Raw genomic sequence first — 21,013 nt, forward strand, 5'->3', positions numbered from 1 at the left:
CTGATGACCACGGCCCCGAGGACGCATGTCCAAAATCCTACGGACCCTGTAGATGGGTGCGCCCTCGACAAGGATGGGGGGGGGGGGGGAAGACGAGCGGGGGCGCGAAGAACGGGCTTGATACAGGAGACATGGAAGACCGGGTGGACGCGACGAAGATATCGCGGAAGAAGAAGTCGAACTGCGACAGGATTAATGATCTGAGAAATACGGAACGGACCAATGAACCGCGGGGTCAACTTGCGAGAAGCGGTCTTAAGGGGAAGGTTCTGAGTGGAGAGCCAAACTCTCTGACCGCGACAATATCTAGGACTCTTAGTTCTACGCTTATTAGCAGCTCTCACAGTCTGCGCCCTATAACGGCAAAGTGCAGACCTGACCCTCTTCCAGGTGCGCTCGCAACGTTGGACAAAAGCCTGAGCGGAGGGGACGCTGGACTCGGCGAACTGAGATGAGAACAGCGGAGGCTGGTACCCGAGGCTACTCTGAAAAGGAGATAGCCCGGTCGCAGACGAAGGAAGCGAGTTGTGGGCGTATTCTGCCCAGGGGAGCTGCTCTGACCAAGACGCAGGGTTGCGAAAAGAAAGACTGCGTAAGATGCGACCAATAGTCTGATTGGCCCGTTCTGCTTGACCGTTAGACTGGGGGTGAAAGCCGGAAGAGAGACTGACGGAAGCCCCAATCAAACGGCAAAACTCCCTCCAAAATTGAGACGTGAATTGCGGACCTCTGTCCGAAACGACGTCTGACGGAAGGCCATGAATTCTGAAAACATTCTCGATGATGATTTGTGCCGTCTCTTTAGCAGAAGGAAGCTTAGCAAGGGGAATAAAATGAGCCGCCTTAGAGAACCTGTCGACAACCGTAAGAATAACAGTCTTCCCCGCTGACGAAGGCAGTCCGGTGACAAAATCTAAGGCGATGTGAGACCACGGTCGAGAGGGAATGGGAAGCGGCCTGAGACGGCCGGCAGGAGGGGAGTTACCGGACTTAGTCTGCGCGCAGACCGAACAAGCAGCCACGAAGCGACGCGTGTCATGCTCCCGGGTGGGCCACCAAAAACGCTGGCGAATGGAAGCAAGCGTACCCCGAACGCCAGGGTGGCCGGCTAACTTGGCAGAGTGAGCCCACTGAAGAACGGCCAGACGAGTAGGAACGGGAACGAAAAGAAGGTTCCTAGGACAAGCGCGCGGCGACGGAGTTTGAGTGAGTGAGTGCTTTACCTGCCTCTCAATTCCCCAGACAGTCAACCCGACAACACGCCCCTCAGGGAGAATCCCCTCGGGGTCAGTGGAGGCTACTGAAGAACTGAAGAGACAAGATAAAGCATCAGGCTTGGTGTTCTTAGAGCCCGGACGATAAGAAATCACAAACTCGAAACGAGCGAAAAACAGCGCCCAGCGCGCCTGACGCGCATTAAGTCGTTTGGCAGAACGGATGTACTCAAGGTTCCTATGGTCAGTCCAAACGACAAAAGGAACGGTCGCCCCCTCCAACCACTGTCGCCCTTCGCCTAGGGCTAAGCGGATGGCGAGCAGTTCGCGGTTTCCCACATCATAGTTACGTTCCGACGGCGACAGGCGATGAGAAAAATACGCGCAAGGGTGGACCTTGTCGTCAGAGAGGGAGCGCTGAGAAAGAATGGCTCCCACGCCCACCTCTGACGCGTCAACCTCGACAACGAACTGTCTAGTGACGTCAGGTGTAACAAGGATAGGTGCGGATGTAAAACGATTCTTGAGGAGATCAAAAGCTCCCTGGGCGGAAACGGACCACTTAAAGCACGTCTTGACAGAAGTAAGGGCTGTGAGAGGAGCTGCCACCTGACCGAAATTACGGATGAAACGACGATAGAAGTTCGCGAAGCCGAGAAAGCGCTGCAGCTCGACGCGTGACTTAGGGACGGGCCAATCAATGACAGCTTGGACCTTAGCGGGATCCATCTTAATGCCTTCAGCGGAAATAACAGAACCGAGAAATGTGACGGAGGAGGCATGAAAAGAGCACTTCTCAGCCTTCACAAAAAGACAATTCTCTAAAAGGCGCTAGAGGACACGTCGAACGTGCTGAACATGAATCTGGAGTGACGGTGAAAAAATCAGGATATCGTCAAGGTAAACGAAAACAAAGATGTTCAGCATGTCTCTCAGGACATCATTGACTAATGCCTGAAAGACAGCTGGAGCGTTAGCGAGGCCGAAAGGAAGAACCCGGTATTCAAAGTGCCCGAACGGAGTGTTAAACGCCGTCTTCCACTCGTCCCCCTCCCTGATGCGCACGAGATGGTAAGCGTTACGAAGGTCCAACTTAGTGAAAAACCTGGCTCCCTGCAGGATCTCGAAGGCTGAAGACATAAGAGGAAGCGGATAACGATTCTTCACTGTTATGTCATTCAGCCCTCGATAATCTATGCAGGGGCGCAGGGACCCGTCCTTCTTCTTAACAAAAAAAAACCCCGCTCCGGCGGGAGAGGAGGAGGGGACTATGGTACCGGCGGCAAGAGCTACAGACAAATAATCTTCGAGAGCCTTACGTTCGGGAGCCGACAGAGAGTATAGTCTACCCCGGGGGGGAGTGGTTCCCGGAAGGAGATCAATACTACAATCATACGACCGGTGTGGAGGAAGAGAGGTGGCCCTGGACCGACTGAACACCGTGCGCAGATCGTGATATTCCTCCGGCACCCCTGTCAAATCACCAGGCTCCTCCTGTGAAGAAGAGACAGAGGAAACAGGAGGAATAGCAGACATTAAACATTTCACATGACAAGAGACGTTCCAGGAGAGGATAGAATTACTAGACCAATTAATGGAAGGATTATGACAAACTAGCCAGGGATGGCCCAAAACAACAGGTGTAAAAGGTGAACGAAAAATTAAAAAAGAAATGGTTTCGCTATGATTACCAGAAACAGTGAGGGTTAAAGGTAGCGTCTCACGCTGAATCCTGGGGAGAGGACTACCATCCAGGGCGAACAAGGCCGTGGACTCCCTTAACTGTCTGAGAGGAATGTCATGTTCCCGAGCCCAGGTCTCGTCCATAAAACAGCCCTCCGCCCCAGAGTCTATTAAGGCACTGCAGGAAGCTGACGAACCGGTCCAGCGTAGATGGACCGACAAGGTAGTGCAGGATCTTGAAGGAGAGACAGGAGTAGTAGCGCTCACCAGTAGCCCTCCGCTTACTGATGAGCTCTGGCTTTTACTGGACATGAAGTGACAAAATGACCAGCAGAACCGCAATAGAGACAGAGGCGGTTGGTGATTCTCCGTTCCCTCTCCTTAGTCGAGATGCGGATACCTCCCAGCTGCATAGGCTCAGCACCCGAGCCGGCAGAGGAAGATGGTAGTGATGCGGAGAGGGGGGCAACGGAGAACGCGAGCTCCTTTCCACGAGCTCGGTGACGAAGATCAACCCGTCGCTCAATGCGAATAGCGAGTTCAATCAAGGAATCCACGCTGGAAGGAACCTCCCGGGAGAGAATCTCATCCTTTACCTCTGCGCGGAGACCCTCCAGAAAACGAGCGAGCAAAGCCGGCTCGTTCCAGCCACTGGAGGCAGCAAGAGTGCGAAACTCAATAGAGTAGTCTGTTATGGATCGATTACCTTGACATAGGGAAGACAGGGCCCTGGAAGCCTCCTCCCCAAAAACAGATCGATCAAAAACCCGTATCATCTCCTCCTTAAAGTCCTGATACTGGTTAGTACACTCAGCCCTTGCCTCCCAGATTGCCGTGCCCCACTCACGAGCCCGTCCAGTAAGGAGAGATATGACGTAGGCGACACGAGCAGTGCTCCTGGAGTAAGTGTTGGGCTGGAGAGAAAACACAATATCACACTGGGTGAGGAACGAGCGGCATTCAGTGGGCTCCCCAGAGTAACACGGCGGGTTATTGATTCTGGGCTCCGGAGATTCGAAAGCCCTGGAAGTGGCCGGTGGATCGAGGCGGAGATGGTGAACCTGTTCTGTGAGGTTGGAGACTTGGGTGGCCAGGGTCTCAACGGCATGTCGAGCAGCAGACAATTCCTGCTCGTGTCTGCCTAGCATCGCTCCCTGGATCTCGACGGCTGAGTGGAGAGGATCCAAAGTCGCTGGGTCCATTCTTGGTCGGATTCTTCTGTTACGGTGCGTGAATGAGGACCCAAAAGCGAATTAACGTAAACAGAGCTTCTTTAATGACAAAACATAGGTAGGCTCAGATGGACCGGCAGATTCCGACAGGACAGGACAAGGTTGCAGCAAACATGACGATAGTCTGGTTCAGGCATGAATAACACAAACAAGAATCCGACAAAGACAGGAGCAAAAACAGAGAGAGATATAGAGGACTAATCAGAGGGAAAAAGGGAACAGGTGGGAAAAGGGGTGACGAGGTAGTTAGGAGGAGACAAGGGACAGCTGGGGGAAAGAGGGGGAGAAAAGGTAACCTAATAACGACCAGCAGAGGGAGACAGGGTGAAGGGAAAGGACAGAAACAAGACACAACATGACAATACATGACACTCTCTGTTCCAGACAACCAATTCTCATTGCTTTTAGCCGTACCCTTATCCTACTCCTCCTCTTTTCCTCTGGTGATGTAGAGGTGAATCCAGGTCCTGCAGTGCCTAGCTCCACTCCTATTCCCCCAGGCGCTCTCTTTGATGACTTCTGTAACCGTAATAGCCTTGGTTTCATGCATGTTAACATTAGAAGCCTCCTCCCTAAGTTTGTTCTATTCACTGCTTTAGCACACTCTGCCAACTCGGATGTTCTAGCTGTATCTGAATCCTGGCTTAGGAAGACCACCAAAAATTCTGAAATTTTCATCCCTAGCTACAACATTTTCAGACAAGATAGAACTGCCAAAGGGGGCGGTGTTGCAATCTACTGCAAAGATAGCCTGCAGAGTTCTGTCCTACTATCCAGGTCTGTACCCAAACAATTTGAACTTCTACTTTTAAAAATCCACCTCTCTAAAAACAAGTCTCTCCCCGTTGCCGCCTGCTATAGACCACCCTCTGCCCCCAGCTGTGCTCTGGACACCATATGTGAACTGATTGCCCCCCATCTATCTTCAGAGCTCGTGCTGCCAGGCGACCTAAACTGGAACATGCCTAACACCCCAGCCATCCTACAATCTAAACTTGATGCCCTCAATCTCACACAAATTATCAATGAACCTACCAGGTACCTCCCCAAAGCCGTAAACACGGGCACCCTCATAGATATAATCCTAACCAACTTGCCCTCTAAATACACCTCTGCTGTCTTCAACCAAGATCTCAGCGATCACTGCCTCATTGCTTGCATACCTACATCCGTAATGGGTCAGCGGGTAAATGACCTCCACTCATCACTGTCAAATGCTCCCTGAAACACTTCAGCGAGCAGGCCTTTCTAATCGACCTGGCCAGGGTATCCTGGAAGGATATTGATCTCATCCCGTCAGTAGAGGATGCCTGTTTTTTTTTTAATGCCTTCCCAACCATCTGAAATAAGCATGCCCCATTCAAATAATATATAACCCTTGGTTCTCCTCAGACCTGACTGCCCTTATTAACCAACACAAAAACATCCTATGGCGTTCTGCATTAGCATCGAACAGCCCCTGTGATATGTCACTTTTCAGGGAAGCTAGAAACCATTATACACAGGCAGTTAGAAAAGTCAAGCAGAAATTTGCTTCCTGCAACACTAACTCAAAAATGTTCTGGGACACTGTAAAGTCCATGGAGAATAAGAACACCTCCTCCCAGCTGCCCACTGTACTGAAGATAGGAAACACTGTCACCACTGATAAATCACTATAATTGAGAATTTCAATAAGCATTTTTCTACGGCTGGCCATGCTTTCCACCTGGCTACCCCTACCCCGGGTAACAGCTCTGCACCCCCCATAGCAACTCGCCCAAGCCTTCCCCATTTCTCCTTCTCCCAAATCCAGTCAGCTGATGTTCTGAAAGAGCTGCAAAATCTGGACCCCCTACAAATCAGCCGAGCTAGACAATCTGGACCCTTTCTATCTAAAATGATCTGCCAAAATTGTTGCCACCCCTATTACTAGCCTGTTCAACCTCTCTTTCGTGTCGTCTGAGATTCCCAAAGATTGGAAAGCAGCTGCGGTCATCCCCCTCTTCAAAGGGGGACACACTCTTGACCCAAACTGCTACAGACCTATATCTATCCTACCCTGCCTTTCTAAGGTCTTCGAAAGCCAAGTCAACAAACAGATTACCAACCATTTCGAATCTCACCATACCCTCTCTGCTATGCAATCTGGTTTCAGAGCTGGTCATGGGTGCACCTCAGCCACGCTCAAGGTTCTAAATGATATCTTAACCGCCATCGATAAGAAACATTACTGTGCAGCCGTCTTCATTGATCTGGCCAAGGCTTTCGACTCTGTCAATCACCACATCCTCATCGGCAGACTCGACAGCCTAGGTTTCTCAAATGATTGCCTCGCCTGGTTCACCAACTACTTCTCTGATAGAGTTCAGTGTGTCAAATCGGAGGGTCTGTTGTCCGGACCTCTGGCAGTCTATGGGGGTGCCACTAGGTTAAATTCTTGGACCGACTCTCTTCTCTGTATACATCAGTGATGTCGCTCTTGCTGCTGGTGAGTCTCTGATCCACCTCTACGCCACTCTGTATACTTCTGTATACTTCTGTAAGACACCATTCTGTATACTTCTGGCCCTTCTTTGGACAATGTGTTAACAACCCTCCAGGCAAGCTTCAATGCCATACAACTCTCCTTCCGTGGCCTCCAATTGCGCTTAAATACAAGTAAAACTTAATGCATGCTCTTCAACCGATCGCTGTCTGCACCTGCCCGCCTGTCCAACATCACTACTCTGGCCGGCTCTGACTTAGAATACGTGGACAACTACAAATACCTAGGTGTCTGGTTAGACTGTAAACTCTCCTTCCAGACCCACATCTCCAGTCCAAAGTTAAATCTAGAATTGGCTTCCTATTTCGCAACAAAGCATCCTTCACTCATGCTGCCAAACATACCCTTGTAAAACTGACCATCCTACCAATCCCCGACTTCGGCGATGTCATTTACCAAATAGCCTCCAACACTCTACTCAGCAAATTGGATGCAGTCTATCACAGTGCCATCCGTTTTGTCACCAAAGCTCCATATACTACCCACCATTGCGACCTGTACGCTCTCGTTGGCTGGCCCTCGCTTCATACTCGTCGCCAAACCCACTGGCTCCATGTCATCTACAAGACCCTGCTAGGTAAAGTCCCCCCTTATCTCAGCTCGCTGGTCACCATAGCATCACCCACCTGTAGCACGCGCTCCAGCAGGTATATCTCTCTGGTCACCCCCAAAAAAAATATATCTTATTTTGGCCGCCTCTCCTTCCAGTTCTCTGCTGCCAATGACTGGAACGAACTACAAAAATCTCTGAAACTGGAAACACTTATCTCACTAACTAGCTTCAAGCACCCGCTGTCAGAGCAGCTCACAGATTACTGCACCGGTACATAGCCCATCTATAATTTAGCCCAAACAACTACCTCTTTCCCTACTGTATTTATTTATTTTATTTATTTATTTATTTTGCACCCCATTATTTTTATTTCTACTTTGCACATTCTTCCACTGCAAATCTACCATTCCAGTGTTTTACTTGCTATATTGTATTTACTTTGCCACCATGGCCTTTTTTTGCCTTTACCTCCCTTATCTCACCTCATTTGCTCACATCGTATATAGATTTGTTTATACTGTATTATTGACTGTATGTTTGTTTTATTCCATGTGTAACTCTGTGTTGTTGTATGTGTCGAACTGCTTTGCTTTATCTTGGCCAGGTCGCAATTGTAAATGAGAACTTGTTCTCAACTTGCCTACCTGGTTAAATAAAGGTGAAATAAACTTTAAAAAATCAAATCAAAACTATGAAATAACACATGTGTAATCATGTAGTAACCAAAAAAAGGGTTAAACAAATCAAAATATTTTTGAGTTTTGAGATTCTTTAAAGTAGCCACCCTTTGCCTTGATGACAGCTTTGCACACTCTTGGGGGGATAATGTAGGGATGGGTGGTGACATCTGCCTTCCTCTATTTTTTTACCTGTCCTTGTTCCGTATATCTTATTTTGTATTATTTTGTAACTCTGGGTCTTTTTATTTCTGTATGCTCTATTATGTTTATATAATAATTGCATACTTGTCTTTATTTTACAAAGTACCTAAACACAATTCTTGTGTGTGTCCCCAAAAAAATATTTGAGCAAAAAAATACTACAGCAGCCCCAACAAACTCCTACTACTATGTGCTTCTGGCACCACAGCTTTTTTTCAAGCACCAATTATGTATATTCTGAGTGTACAAAACATTAGGAACATCGTCCTAATATTGAGTTGCACCCACTTTTGCCCTCAAAACAGCCTCAATTCGTCGGGGCATGGACTCTGCATGGTGTCAAAATCATTCCACAGGGACGCGGGCTCATGTTGACTCCAATGCTTCCCACAGTTGTGTCAAGTTGGCTGGATGTCCTTCGGGTGTTGGGATCATTCTTGATACACTTATTTTGGCACTCTTGCCCACTCTTGCCCACTCTTGCCCATTCACCCTCTCAATGGCACACATACACAATCCATGTCTCAGGGCTTAAAAATCCTTCTGAAATGTTTTTTTTTTTGATTACTAATGTTACTGTCCCCAGTACAGCATCAAATCAATGTAATTTTGTTCTTGAAACATTACATCGAATTACTGTAGAATTCCATTCATTCCTATGGAGGACTGTTTCCTACTGGGGAGAGCCAATATGGCCGACCGGTGGCTTCAAAGCATCTCAATGGCCAATACACAGCATCAGCTATCTAGGGTTTATACACTGACTGTACCAAACATTAGGAACACCTGCTCTTTCCATAGCACAGACTGACCGGGTGAAAACTATGATCCCTTTTCGATGTCATCGCCCGTCATCACTTCAATCAGTTTAGGATGAAGGAAAACTTTTCATTTTTGTAAATTTTAATGTTTAGCTCACATAATATGATTTATAAGTATGCAATAAGGTGTCTATAATATAATAAAAGTGTCAAGAAATAAATGTAGACCTTAATAAATGCATTTCAATAGCTTCCAAAATATAGTTTTACAACGTTGGTGGAGTGCCAAGATGGAGTCACGATGGCTTCAATCTAGTCATCTAGTGCATATGTAAATCGTTGATTGCCACCTGTAGCCTTTACCTGCCTCTCGTTGGCTCATTGCCCACCACTGTAACAAGATCCCTACTTTACAATCCACTTTCAGTAAAGTAAAGCAAGTAACTTCAAGTCAAATGAAGGACAGGCAGGCAATGTTAACAATACACCTTTACTTCCCTACGAAAACATTTACAATCAGTGGGGATGATCCATCCAATCAGTGGGGATGATCCATCCAATCAGTGGGGATGATCCATCCAATCAGTGGAGATGATCCATCCAATCAGTGGGGATGATCCATCCAATCAGTGGGGATGATCCATCCAATCAGTGGGGATGGTCCATCCAATCAGTGGAGATGGTCCATCCAATCAGTGGAGATGATCCATCCAATCAGTGGAGATGATCCATCCAATCAGTGGGGATGATCCATCCAATCAGTGGAGATGATCCATCCAATCAGTGGAGATGATCCATCCAATCAGTGGGGATGATCCAATGATCACTAGGCTACTTATGCAAATTCCTATACAGAAACACTCAGACATTGATGTGCCTATACAAATATGATATAAAGGCTAATTAAATGAAAATCCCTCTAAATTCAGAGTACAAAAGGTGACATTTTGACAACAAATACATTTTTAACGGCCACCTTTCTGAGACATCTCAAATGATCTCACAAATACAGTGTATTTCTACCACCATAGCAAGCCAGCGCAGCAATGACTGTTTAAAAAAAAAACTAACTAAGGCTCTAATTAATCAATTAAACATTTTAAAAATCAGGACAGCATTAATAAAGTCAAATATATAGTTATCATAAGGACGGGACCTATCCATCTACCATATATATATATATATATATATATATATATATATATCCATGTCAGCGTAGATATCTCTCTGTTGCAGCTCTGTGTTTGGTTGTAGTCCTACTCTCTGAGAACTCCATTGCTATACATTAGTCAAAAAACTACATAGAGTATTATGACATCACAGGAAACTAGGAAAGACTCCACAATGAAATGCTGAGTCGTCCCTAGTTAGTGCAACGTGTCCTGTATCACTGGCCCTAGTGTGCTTCCAGATGAGTGTTTTTGTCTGCCCATAGTGTGTGTTTGTGTGTGTTTGTGCGTCCCTCCCTAACCCTAATAATCAACATTGCCTGTCGTAGCTTGAACCTCAGTGGCCACCGTAGCAAGCGAGGCCGAGGTCCCTGTCCCAGTCCCGTCACGTGGCTTGGAACGCGGCCGCATCACATCCTCCGTGTTGAACTCGGGCTTGACCAGCAGGACGTAGCACTTGGGTAGGAAGATGCAGGCTAGCAGTCCGAAGCTGGACGCCAGGATGGCAAAGATCTGCACGGCCACCATGAACTTACCACGCGTACTGAGATAGGCCGGGATGAAGGAGCTCCACACGATGAAGAACACCAGCATGCCGAAGGTCAAGCTCTTTGCCTCACTGGAATCAAGAAACCCCAACAAGTTTAAAAATGGTCTAAAGCAAGAAACCAAATGAAATTCAAATGAGCGCAACAACTCTCAGGGTGTTCTCACACTTGGTCCCTTTCAGACCATTTTTTTTTTTTGAGAATTTTGCGGTTCGCTGAATTTTTTTTTGTGTGCGGTGTGAACACTACTAAAGGAACTCAGACCCCTCAAAAGAGCCCCAAAAGTGAATCGAACTGAGACCATCTCGAGAGGTGTTCGTTCTGAGTTCGGTTCGCTTGAATTACGTGTTTTTTTTTAGGACAATGTGAACGGAAAGCTCCCCGGGATGACGTGTCATTATTCCAGCACCACACACTAGACTACTGCAACACCATTTCCCCCCGTCATAAACCCTCACAAAAATGTGTGCTGAATCACAACATAGGGTAGAACGTCTAATCTAGCTCTTAAAGGGACAGTATACCACTTTCAGTTACATCACTATTTATTCTGTTAGCAATACAATAAACATGTTAATAATATCTTCTGATTACAATTATTATGTCTCATATTTTAACTAAATGCAATCTATTAGCTTCCAAAATGTACGTTTGTACATCTAGCTGTCCGACAACGTATTCTGACTGAACGGCTTGTCCTGCACTTTGTAAAAACCCAGAGTGAATGTTGGAAAAAGATCTTGGTTCCTTCCTAAACATAGCTATGAGAATGTAAAGAGAACATAGTTGAAGGGAACTGTCAGAAGAGTTGAGTCCTCATTCAAAGGCAAGGCCAGTGTGAACACAAAGACATTAGTTTTTCAGCTTTTTTGGTTTGTTTTTTACCCCAGAGTTCACTTTAAAGAGGACTGAGATCCGTTCTATTAAAGAGGACTATATGTGAAAACAACCTTAGATAGTCAATCATAAGTTACGCAATGGTAAGATATGTTATGTTAGATTCTGGGTGAAACTTGGAACATTGTTATACTCATAAGGAGAGTGTCCAACTGTGAACGAGATTAGTTTTTACATCACAAGTTAATGCTTATCTGTAGGAGTTAGATGGATGTAGGAGTTAGATGGATGTAGGAGTTAGATGTATGTAGGAGTTAGATGGATGTAGGAGTTAGATGGATGTAGGAGTTAGATGGATGTAGGAGTTAGATGGATGTAGGAGTTAGATGTATGTAGGAGTTAGATGGATGTAGGAGTTAGATGGATGTAGGAGTTAGATGGATGTAGGAGTTAGATGGCTTTGGGAATGTGTAGGGGAGACGGGTGGAGAGCTTAGAACCTAACAATGTCACTGAGGGAGAGAGAGTGATGTATAACGTTTACATTATGTCAGGATATGTCACTGAGGGAGAGAGAGTGATGTATAACGTTTACATTATGTCAGGATATGTCACTGAGGGAGAGAGAGTGATGTATAACGTTTACATTATGTCAGGATATGTCACTGAGGGAGAGAGAGTGATGTATAACGTTTACATTATGTCAGGATATGTCACTGAGGGAGAGAGAGTGATGTATAACGTTTACATTATGTCAGGATATGTCACTGAGGGAGAGAGAGTGATGTATAACGTTTACATTATGTCAGGATATGTCACTGAGGGAGAGAGAGTGATGTATAACGTTTACATTATGTCAGGATATGTCACTGAGGGAGAGAGAGTGATGTATAACCTTTACATTATGTCAGGATATGTCACTGTTAAGACATCAGGGATCCTCTGGGAGGAGAAGAGACACAGTCTGGTACCAGTCACCATGACAGCCTTGAGTTGGGGAGGAGTGAGCACTTTGGTGTAGAGGTCAGGTTAGATGAAGTGAGGAAGAACAGATATCACTAAGGTTCTGCCTAGCAACAGATATACATACGTTGGCTGTTCAGTTGTGGTGTAGTCTCAGCCTAGGAGAAAGGGTTAAATATCAGTGCTTGTGTGAAATGTTGTTTGTCTGAATGCAGCTGTATCTACCCTTTGGGAAGAATTAAACTTGGGTAAGTTTCTCTTGTGTCCGTGAGTTATTTACTCTCAACCTAACCTAACAGTTATAATAAGTTAAGCTGCATGTTAGCTTAACTTCTATGTTAGCTCTTAGCCTACAGCTAGCCAAGTCTTTAAAATGCTAAGCTAAGTAAGTTCCAGGTCCACTAGCTAGCTACCTGAAAGAGTCCTTCAGTTTGTGTGCTATGAAGGTGACTAGTTACCCGAAGGAGTCCTTCAGTTTATGTGCCATGAAGTTGACTAGCTACCTGAAGGAGTCCTTCAGTTTGTGTGCTATGAAGGTGACTAGTTACCCGAAGGAGTCCTTCAGTTTATGTGCCATGAAGTTGACTAGCTACCCGAAGGAGTCCTTCAGTTTATGTGCCATGAAGTTGACTAGCTACCTGAAGGAGTCCTTCAGTTTGCGTGCTATGAAGTTGACTAGCTACCCGAAGGAGTCCTTCAGTTTATGTGCCATGAAGTTGACTAGCTACCTGAAGGAGTCCTTCAGTTTATGTGCCATGAAGTTGACTAGCTACCCGAAGGAGTCCTTCAGTTTGCGTGCCATGAAGTTGACTAGCTACCCGAAGGAGTCCTTCAGTTTGCGTGCCATGAAGGTGACTAGCTACCTGAAGGAGTCCTTCAGTTTGCGTGCCATGAAGGTGACTAGCTACCCGAAGGAGTCCTTCAGTTTGCGTGCCATGAAGGTGACTAGCTACCTGAAGTTGTCTTCCAGTTTGCGTGCTATGAAGGAGAAGACGAAGGCCAACAGGGCCAGCAGGATGTCGTAGCCGAAGACACAGCAGATGAAGACCACAGAACCCTGGTCACACTCCAGGATGATCTTGATGTTCTGCGCCGCTGTGTTTTTGACCGGGTGCGGTGGCAGGATGACGAGCCACACCGTGCACGCCACGGCCTGGATCAGTGTTGCTATGGCAGCCAGGACCCTCTGGTGGGCGGGGCGGAGAGAGTCCACATCGGGGTTGCCAGCGGTTACGGCATTGTTGTTGTTGTTGTTGTTGATGTTGCCATTGGTGACAATGACATCAGGGCTGGTGTCAGCGGCGGCGGCCTGAGCTGCAGCCTTGGCAGTGGCTTTGGCCTTGGACCTGGCAGCCTTCAGAACCCGGGCCCTGAGCATAAGGACTGCAGCCTTACCTAGAACAACACGTCATCATGGTTAAAGGGGAGGGGTTTGTGTGAGCAATGTGGTAAGAGCTGTACTCTACTGTAGCCACTGAGTATCCATCATGTCACTTACAGTCGATGATTCCTTAAGGGCTAGACTAGCCGCTAAAGGATTAGTCTGGATTGGGAGGGAGGGAGGAAGGAAGGAAGGAAGGAAGGAAGGAAGGAAGGAAGGAAGGAAGGAAGGAAGGAAGGAAGGAAGGGAGGGAGGGAGGGAGGGAGGGAGGGAGGGAGGGAGGGAGAGAGAGATGAAGGTAGAGAGAGAGAGATGAAGGTAGAGAGAGATAGAGAGAGATGAAGGTAGAGAGAGAGAGAGAGAGAGTGGGGGAGAGAGAGCGAGAGAGAGAGAGAGAGAGAGCGAGAGAGAGAGAGAGAGAGATGGAGGGAGAGAGAGAGAGAGAGAGAGAGAGAGACTTCGACCCACCCATGATGGAGGAGAGGCAGAGGGAAAACCCCAGGGCCAGGCCCACCTGGCTGGTCATGCAGCTCCAAGGCTGGGGCTCTCCCAGGAAGACGATGGAGGAGAGGAACGTCACCACCAGGGAGAACAGCAGGGAGAAACTCAGTAAGGGGTCGTTGGCCTTCACCAGTGGAGTACCCAGGTTGACCAGGAAGACCATCTGAAGTAGAATATCATACACACCAGGGTTGGGGTCCGTTCGAAGTGAAGTCACCAAATTCAGGTAGTAAACTGAAATTCCAATTCCAACATTTTTCACAAATTCCATATTCAAGGATTTCTCAATAAACTGAAAAGGAGAAATTGTATTTAAAGGAAAAGTTTCTGAGTGACTTCAATACGAATTGACCCAAACCCTTATACACTTCAGGTTGTCTATCAGAAATGGCAGTGAATACTACCTGATTTACTGTAATTATGTCTCCTCGTAATTCCAACAGACAAATCTCCAATAACACCCTATTGCCCAATATTCCACTAGTTTTTTGCTGCCTTTGGCTACACACCCCCACAGCCAGGGTGATCAGCGCTCCAACGGCTGATATCACTATGAGTGTGATGCCCAGAGGTTCACTGAAGTCCAGGAACTCGATGGTCTTGGGGACGCAGGTGTCTCGGGCCGCATTAGACCAGTAATCCTCAGTGCACTGGATACACTCTCTGGCGTCTGACAGAGGAGGCAGAGAAGATGTCAGGTCAGTCTAACACACAGAAACAGAAACAATCTAACGAAGCTGTTAGAATATCCTTCAAGCTACATATCATTTAAAAATAAATTTTAAAAAACAACAACAGTGGACTCAATGCAAACCAACTCTGCTGCACAGTGCAAATGAGTGCAGTTGTATAAAGCTCTGTTGGGGGATTGATAAGGGGAACACATTGATGCATCACCTGTGGTGTTGCTGATCTCTCCGTCGGCACAGGGGATGCAGTCGAAACAGCAGACGGGCTCCCCCTGCCTGATCCCCTTCCTGGTACCAGGCTGGCAGCTCTCACTGCACACTGATCTCGGAGTCTGATGGGAGACATGGAGGGAGACAGTCAGATAGGGAGGGTAGGAGACAGTCAGATAGACAGGGAGGGAGACAGTCAGATAAACAGGGAGGGAGGGAGACAGTCAGATAGACAGGGAGGGAGGGAGACAGTCAGATAGACAGGGAGGGAGACAGCCAGATAGACAGGGAGGGAGACAGTCAGATAGACAGGGAGGGAGACAGCCAGATAGACAGGGAGGGAGGGAGACAGCCAGATAGACAGGGAGGGAGACAGCCAGATAGACAGGGAGGGAGACAGTCAGATAGACAGGGAGGGAGACAGTCAGATAGACAGGGAGAGAGACAGCTAGGGAGGGAAGGAGGGAGACAGCTAGGGAGGGAAGGAGCCAGTCAGATAGACAGGGAGCGAGACAGCCAGATAGACAGGGAGCGAGACAGTTAGATAGACAGGGAGGGAGACAGTCAGATAGACAGGGAGGGAGAAAGCCAGATAGACAGGGAGGGAGACAGCCAGATAGACAGGGAGAGAGACAGTCAACTAGGGAGGGAAGGAGGCAGTCAGATAGACAGGGAGGGAGACAGCCAGATAGACAGAGAGGGAGACAGTCAACTAGGGAGGGAAGGAGGCAGTCAGATAGACAGGGATGGAGACAGCCAGATAGACAGGGAGGGAGACAGCCAGATAGACAGGGAGGGAGGGAGACAGCCAGATAGACAGGGAGGGAGACAGTCAGATAGACAGGGAGAGAGACAGTCAACTAGGGAGGGAAGGAGGCAGTCAGATAGACAGGGAGGGAGACAGCCAGATAGACAGGGAGAGAGACAGTCAACTAGGGAGGGAAGGAGGCAGTCAGATAGACAGGGAGGGAGACAGCCAGATAGACAGGGAGGGAGACAGTCAACTAGGGAGGGAAGGAGGCAGTCAGATAGACAGGGATGGAGACAGCCAGATAGACAGGGAGGGAGACAGCCAGATAGACAGGGAGGGAGGGAGACAGCCAGATAGACAGGGAGGGAGACAGTCAGATAGACAGGGAGGGATACAGTCAGATAGACAGGGAGAGAGACAGCTAGGGAGGGAAGGAGGGAGACAGCTAGGGAGGGAAGGAGCCAGTCAGATAGGGAGACAGTCAACTAGGGAGGGAAGGAGGCAGTCAGATAGACAGGGAGGGAGCCAGTCAGCTAGGGGGGGAAGGAGCCAGTCAGATAGACAGGGAGGGAGACCGTCAGCTAGATAGGGAGGGAGACAGTCAGATAGACAGGGAGGGAGACAGTCAGATAGACAGGGAGAGAGACAGCTAGGGAGGGAAGGAGGGAGACAGCTAGGGAGGGAAGGAGCCAGTCAGATAGACAGGGAGCGAGACAGCCAGATAGACAGGGAGCGAGACAGCCAGATAGACATGGAGGGAGACAGCCAGATAGACAGGGAGGGAGACAGTCAGCTAGGGAGGGAAGGAGACAGCCAGATAGACAGGGAGGGAGACAGTCAGACAGACAGGGAGGGAGACAGTCAGAAATACAGGGAGGGAGACAGTCAGCTAGGGAGGGAAGGAGACAATCAGATAGACAGGGAGGGGGAGACAGGGAGAGAGACAGCCAGACAGGGAGGGAGACAGCCAGATAAACAAGGAGGGAGACAGCCAGATAGACAGGGAGGGAACCAGTCAGATAGACAGGGAAGGAGACAGCCAGATAGACAGGAAGGGAGACAGCCAGATAGACAGGAAGGGAGACAGACAGATAGACTGGGAGGGAGGGAGTCAGCCATATAGATGGGGAGGGAGACAGTCAGATAGACAGGGAGGGAGACAGCCAGATAGACAGGGAGGGAGACAGTCAGATAGACAGGGGGGGAGACAGTCAGATAGACAGGGAGGTAGACAGTCAGATAGACAGGGAGCGAGACAGACAGATAGACAGGGAGGTAGACAGTCAGATAGACAGGGAGGGAGGGAGTCAGCCAGATAGATGGGGAGGGAGACAGTCAGATAGACAGGGAGGTAGACAGTCAGATAGACAGGGTACACACATACCACTGTCTTTGTCTTCTCACTACAGTATCTCACTGACCTCCAGCTCATCATTGTTCCACACTATGGATGCATTGTTGATAGTCATCATGGCATCTGGGGCTGCTGTGCTGTTGAATCGGCCAATCGTCACGTAGGAGATCTCCCCGTCACCTTTCACTTGCCAGTTAATGATGTCATAGTAGCCGTCCACATCTCCGTCCAGGAAGAATAAAGGTTCTTTGGTGTGGGGGACGTGGAACCACACGTTCTTCAGGTAGTACATCAACTAGAGGAGAAAGGAGAAGAAGGATCATATTTAAACCTACAGCGGTTACAACCAAGACACACACACACACACACACACACATACATACATACATACATACATACACACACACACACACACACACACATAAACACACACAGACACACATACACACATAAACACACACAGACACACACAGACACACACACACATACACACACACACAGACAGACACACAGACAGACACACAGACAGACACACAGACAGACACACAGACAGACACACAGACTGACCTGCCAAGGCTCAAATTTGGTGATGTCAGCACAGCTGTTGTTGTTGAAGGGCCCCTGGCCAGGCTCACAGATCTCCATGTTATGCAAGGCATGGGCCACAGTGTACACAGCCTTATACACACTGTAATACAAAATATCGTCATCATCACCCCCATCACCGTCATCATCGCTATCACTGTCATCATCATCATCATCATATCTACCTGTATGTGATGCGTAGCTGGGTCACGTCAGAGTAGGTATTATTCAGTTTCCCCAGGGACTCCTGTCCCGAACACAGACCCTCAGGCACCCCTCTGACTGCCCTGGACAGGCTTGTGTTGCCCCCCACTGCTGTTTTCGCCAGCCTCAGAGCCCGGCCGTAGTCCAGCGTGCAGTTGAACGCCGTTTCCCAGAATTCCTCAGTGAGCGGGTTGGAGTAGGGGTCTATGTTTAGCAGGTGACGCTGGAGACCGGGGATCTCAGCACGCTTCAGACCAAATCCCAGGGTACCACCCAGCAATGAACTCACCTGGACACAGAAAACACACAACATATCAGGGAACACCGCTTTCAAATAAAAATGGTCACCCTGCTGACTCTAATTCTATCGTCCCTGTGACCCCTGGTTGAACCTAACCATTAGATGACCCCCTCACCCCAGGCTGGTTGATGAGTGCGGAGGTGACCCAGGCCTCGCTGGCGATCCAGGTGCGGTTGGTGACATTGTGTTGGATCAGCTCCTGGATCAGAGGGCTCAGGTCCACATCAGAGGAGAACACCACAATGATTTTAGCTGTCGACTCCACCACCGTCTCCACAATACGCTGGATGTCCTCTGGAGAGCTCACCTGCACAGAACAGGAAACAGTAGGGAGGACGGGGTTCCAAAACTTTATTCACTTGTTTATGGTACAAGCAAATTGATGGAGAAAAATTTGGGGAAATAGACAGAAGAAGAGAGAGAAGAAGAGAGAGAAGAAGAGAGAGAAGAAGAGAGAGAATAAGAGAGAGAAGAAGAGAGAGAAGAAGAGAGGCAGAAACAGAGACAGAGAGAGACACTGAGGGCTGTGATGTAATGGAAACAGTAACCGGTCACCTTGGGCAGAGTCTCAGAGAAAGAGATGCAGACCCCAGCCTCCTCCACCTGTTCCTTGAAGGCCTTGATGCCATACTTCCCATAGTCGTCGTCCGCGGCGATGGTTCCCACCCAGGTCCAGCCGAAGTGCAGCACCAGGCGGGCCATTGCCTCAGACTGGTAGACGTCGTTAGGGATGGTCCTCAGAAAGGTGGGAAACTGGAACTTACTGTCCAACACAGAGCAGGACGATGAGTAACTCACCTAGAGACGAGGAGAGAAGGATGAGAGAGGAAGGGAGAAGAGAGGGAGAGGAGGAGAGAGGGAGAGAGAGGGAGAAGAGAGGGTGAGAGAGAGAGGGGAGAGGGAGGGACAGGGAGAGAGAGAGAGAGAGAGAGAGAGAGAGAGAGAGAGAGAGAGAGAGAGGGGGGGGGGGGGGGGGGGAGAGGGAGGAGAGAGGAAGGGAGAAGAGAGGGAGAGAGGGAGAGGAGAGTTGGAGAGCGAGAGAGGAGAGAGGGAGGGAGGAAGGAAAAAAGAGGGAGAGGAGAGAGGAGGACAGAGGGAGAGAGAGAGAGGGAGAAGAGAGGGTGAGAGAGGGAGGGAGGAAGGAAAGAGGGTGAGAGAGGGAGGAGAGAGGAAAATGTCCACTGGATTAGGCCACACCACACCTAGATAGATATAGGAGCTGCAGTGAAGAGAGAGTCCATGTATTAATATGTAGATAGATAGAGATACCTGGGGGAAATAGTAGAGTCCCAGTATGCGTGCGGTGGCGATGGACAGGTCTGACCCCCCAGCCCCCACTAGAGCGGCCAGGGGAGCCCCTGTGCCACAGCGGTAGTTGGGCACGGCCTCTTCCTGCCCCGTCAGGTAGGTGAGGGTGCCCTCCACAGCCTTGGAGATGGTGAAACAGGAGTCGTAGATGACATATCCCAGGTCCGTGTCGGGGAGGAGGTCTGTCCGCTTGTTGATCTCATCAATGGCGAAGAGCATTGTCTGAGTCCAACGAAACGTCCGGAAGTTAAACCTGGATGAGAAGTGATGATGATGACGGTGATAATGATGATGGGAAATAGTTAGAAATAGTAATAATAGTAGTAGTTACCATCTTGAATAGTGCTGTATCTGCATTATATTATAAAAGGTAGTGAAGTTGCATTACACTGCCACTAGAGGGCGACAAAATATCACAATATTGGTGGAATGACAACAAGCCCAGATCATCATAATTTAGTTTATTGGCTAATATAGGAGCAGTTCAGATCTATGGGGCTGAAGGGAGAGTTTAGGGATGATGGTGATTGTTGAGTCACCGATTGGATGAGGGAGCAGGACCTTGAGGGGAGGAGGAGGGGGGTGACTCAGTCGAGAAGCAATTCCCAGAATGTTCTGGTTCTAAATAACATTCACATAATATTTGAAATACAACAGGACTAACTTATTCTAATTTCTAAAAATGTTCCTACATTCACACCGTCACTCTCTCCACCTCTCAATCCAGTTGAACTGCCTTTAAACTCCTGAGTAATATAATGTGATTGTATCCCATGACACTAAATATTCACCGGTACTCACCCCTCGCATCCCAGGGACAGCGGCACCGAGGAGCTGTTGGTATTGGCTGAGGCGATGCGGCGGTGAACGGGAAACATCCCTCCCACGACCACCTGTTTCTTATCTACGTTCCTGTAGCCGTTCAGGTTAAACTTGGCCTTCAGTTTACAGGTGGACTCCGCCGAGATGGACGCGTAAAAGTGGAGAAAAGCACATAATCCACACAGTAACCGGTATTTCCAATTGAATCCAGTATTATCCATGATGTGAACGTGTGGTAGAAAGTAGCTTGTTCACAGTGTCAGGCTCTGAAGAAACAGCATCAGTACAAACAGGTGCCTCTGCCAAATCCCAGGAGATGATTATCGGCAGTGTTGCATGACATAATTTGACAAAACAGCCTCCTCATGGAGACATGAGATTAGGAAAAAGGACTGTTGAGGTTCATAGATTATGAACATTATTGACTGTAATAAATTAATGAAAATAATTACATTTCATTTGTGTAATAAACATAATAATTAAGAATTGAGCAGATTATAGGCCTAGGCTATATGCGCCTTAGTGTTAAAATATATATTG

The 21,013-nt window shown here is 48.2% G+C and overlaps 1 protein-coding gene across 1 annotated transcript; it reads right to left on the reverse strand.

The window, feature by feature from the left end:
* Positions 1-9,012: 9,012 nt before the first annotated feature.
* Positions 9,013-20,788, reverse strand: LOC110503418 (vomeronasal type-2 receptor 1). Its single transcript, XM_036962050.1, has 12 exons — positions 20,453-20,788; positions 19,613-19,904; positions 18,899-19,141; positions 18,459-18,650; positions 18,024-18,331; positions 17,821-17,941; positions 17,321-17,548; positions 15,147-15,270; positions 14,759-14,919; positions 14,217-14,412; positions 13,321-13,762; positions 9,013-10,639 (listed from the first exon to the last, which is right to left on the reverse strand). The coding sequence occupies exons 1-12, from the start codon at positions 20,692-20,694 to the stop codon at positions 10,324-10,326; spliced, it is 2,865 nt and encodes a 954-aa protein (XP_036817945.1). The 5' UTR covers positions 20,695-20,788; the 3' UTR covers positions 9,013-10,323.
* Positions 20,789-21,013: the final 225 nt, after the last annotated feature.

The sequence above is a fragment of the Oncorhynchus mykiss genome, chromosome 24 (genome assembly GCF_013265735.2).
Source record: "Oncorhynchus mykiss isolate Arlee chromosome 24, USDA_OmykA_1.1, whole genome shotgun sequence".
Classification (NCBI taxonomy): Eukaryota; Metazoa; Chordata; class Actinopteri; order Salmoniformes; family Salmonidae; genus Oncorhynchus; species Oncorhynchus mykiss.

Bases quoted from the DNA above. Each gene is read 5' to 3' on its own strand.
- LOC110503418 (XM_036962050.1), bottom strand. From the start codon at position 20,694: ATGGATAATACTGGATTCAATTGGAAATACCGGTTACTGTGTGGATTA. The intron at 18,332-18,458 runs GTGAGGGGGTCA...TTCTGTGTCCAG, and splicing joins CACTCATCAACCAGCCTGGG to GTGAGTTCATTGCTGGGTGG. The intron at 17,549-17,820 runs GTCAGTCTGTGT...TTTCTCCTCTAG, and splicing joins CCAAATTTGAGCCTTGGCAG to TTGATGTACTACCTGAAGAA.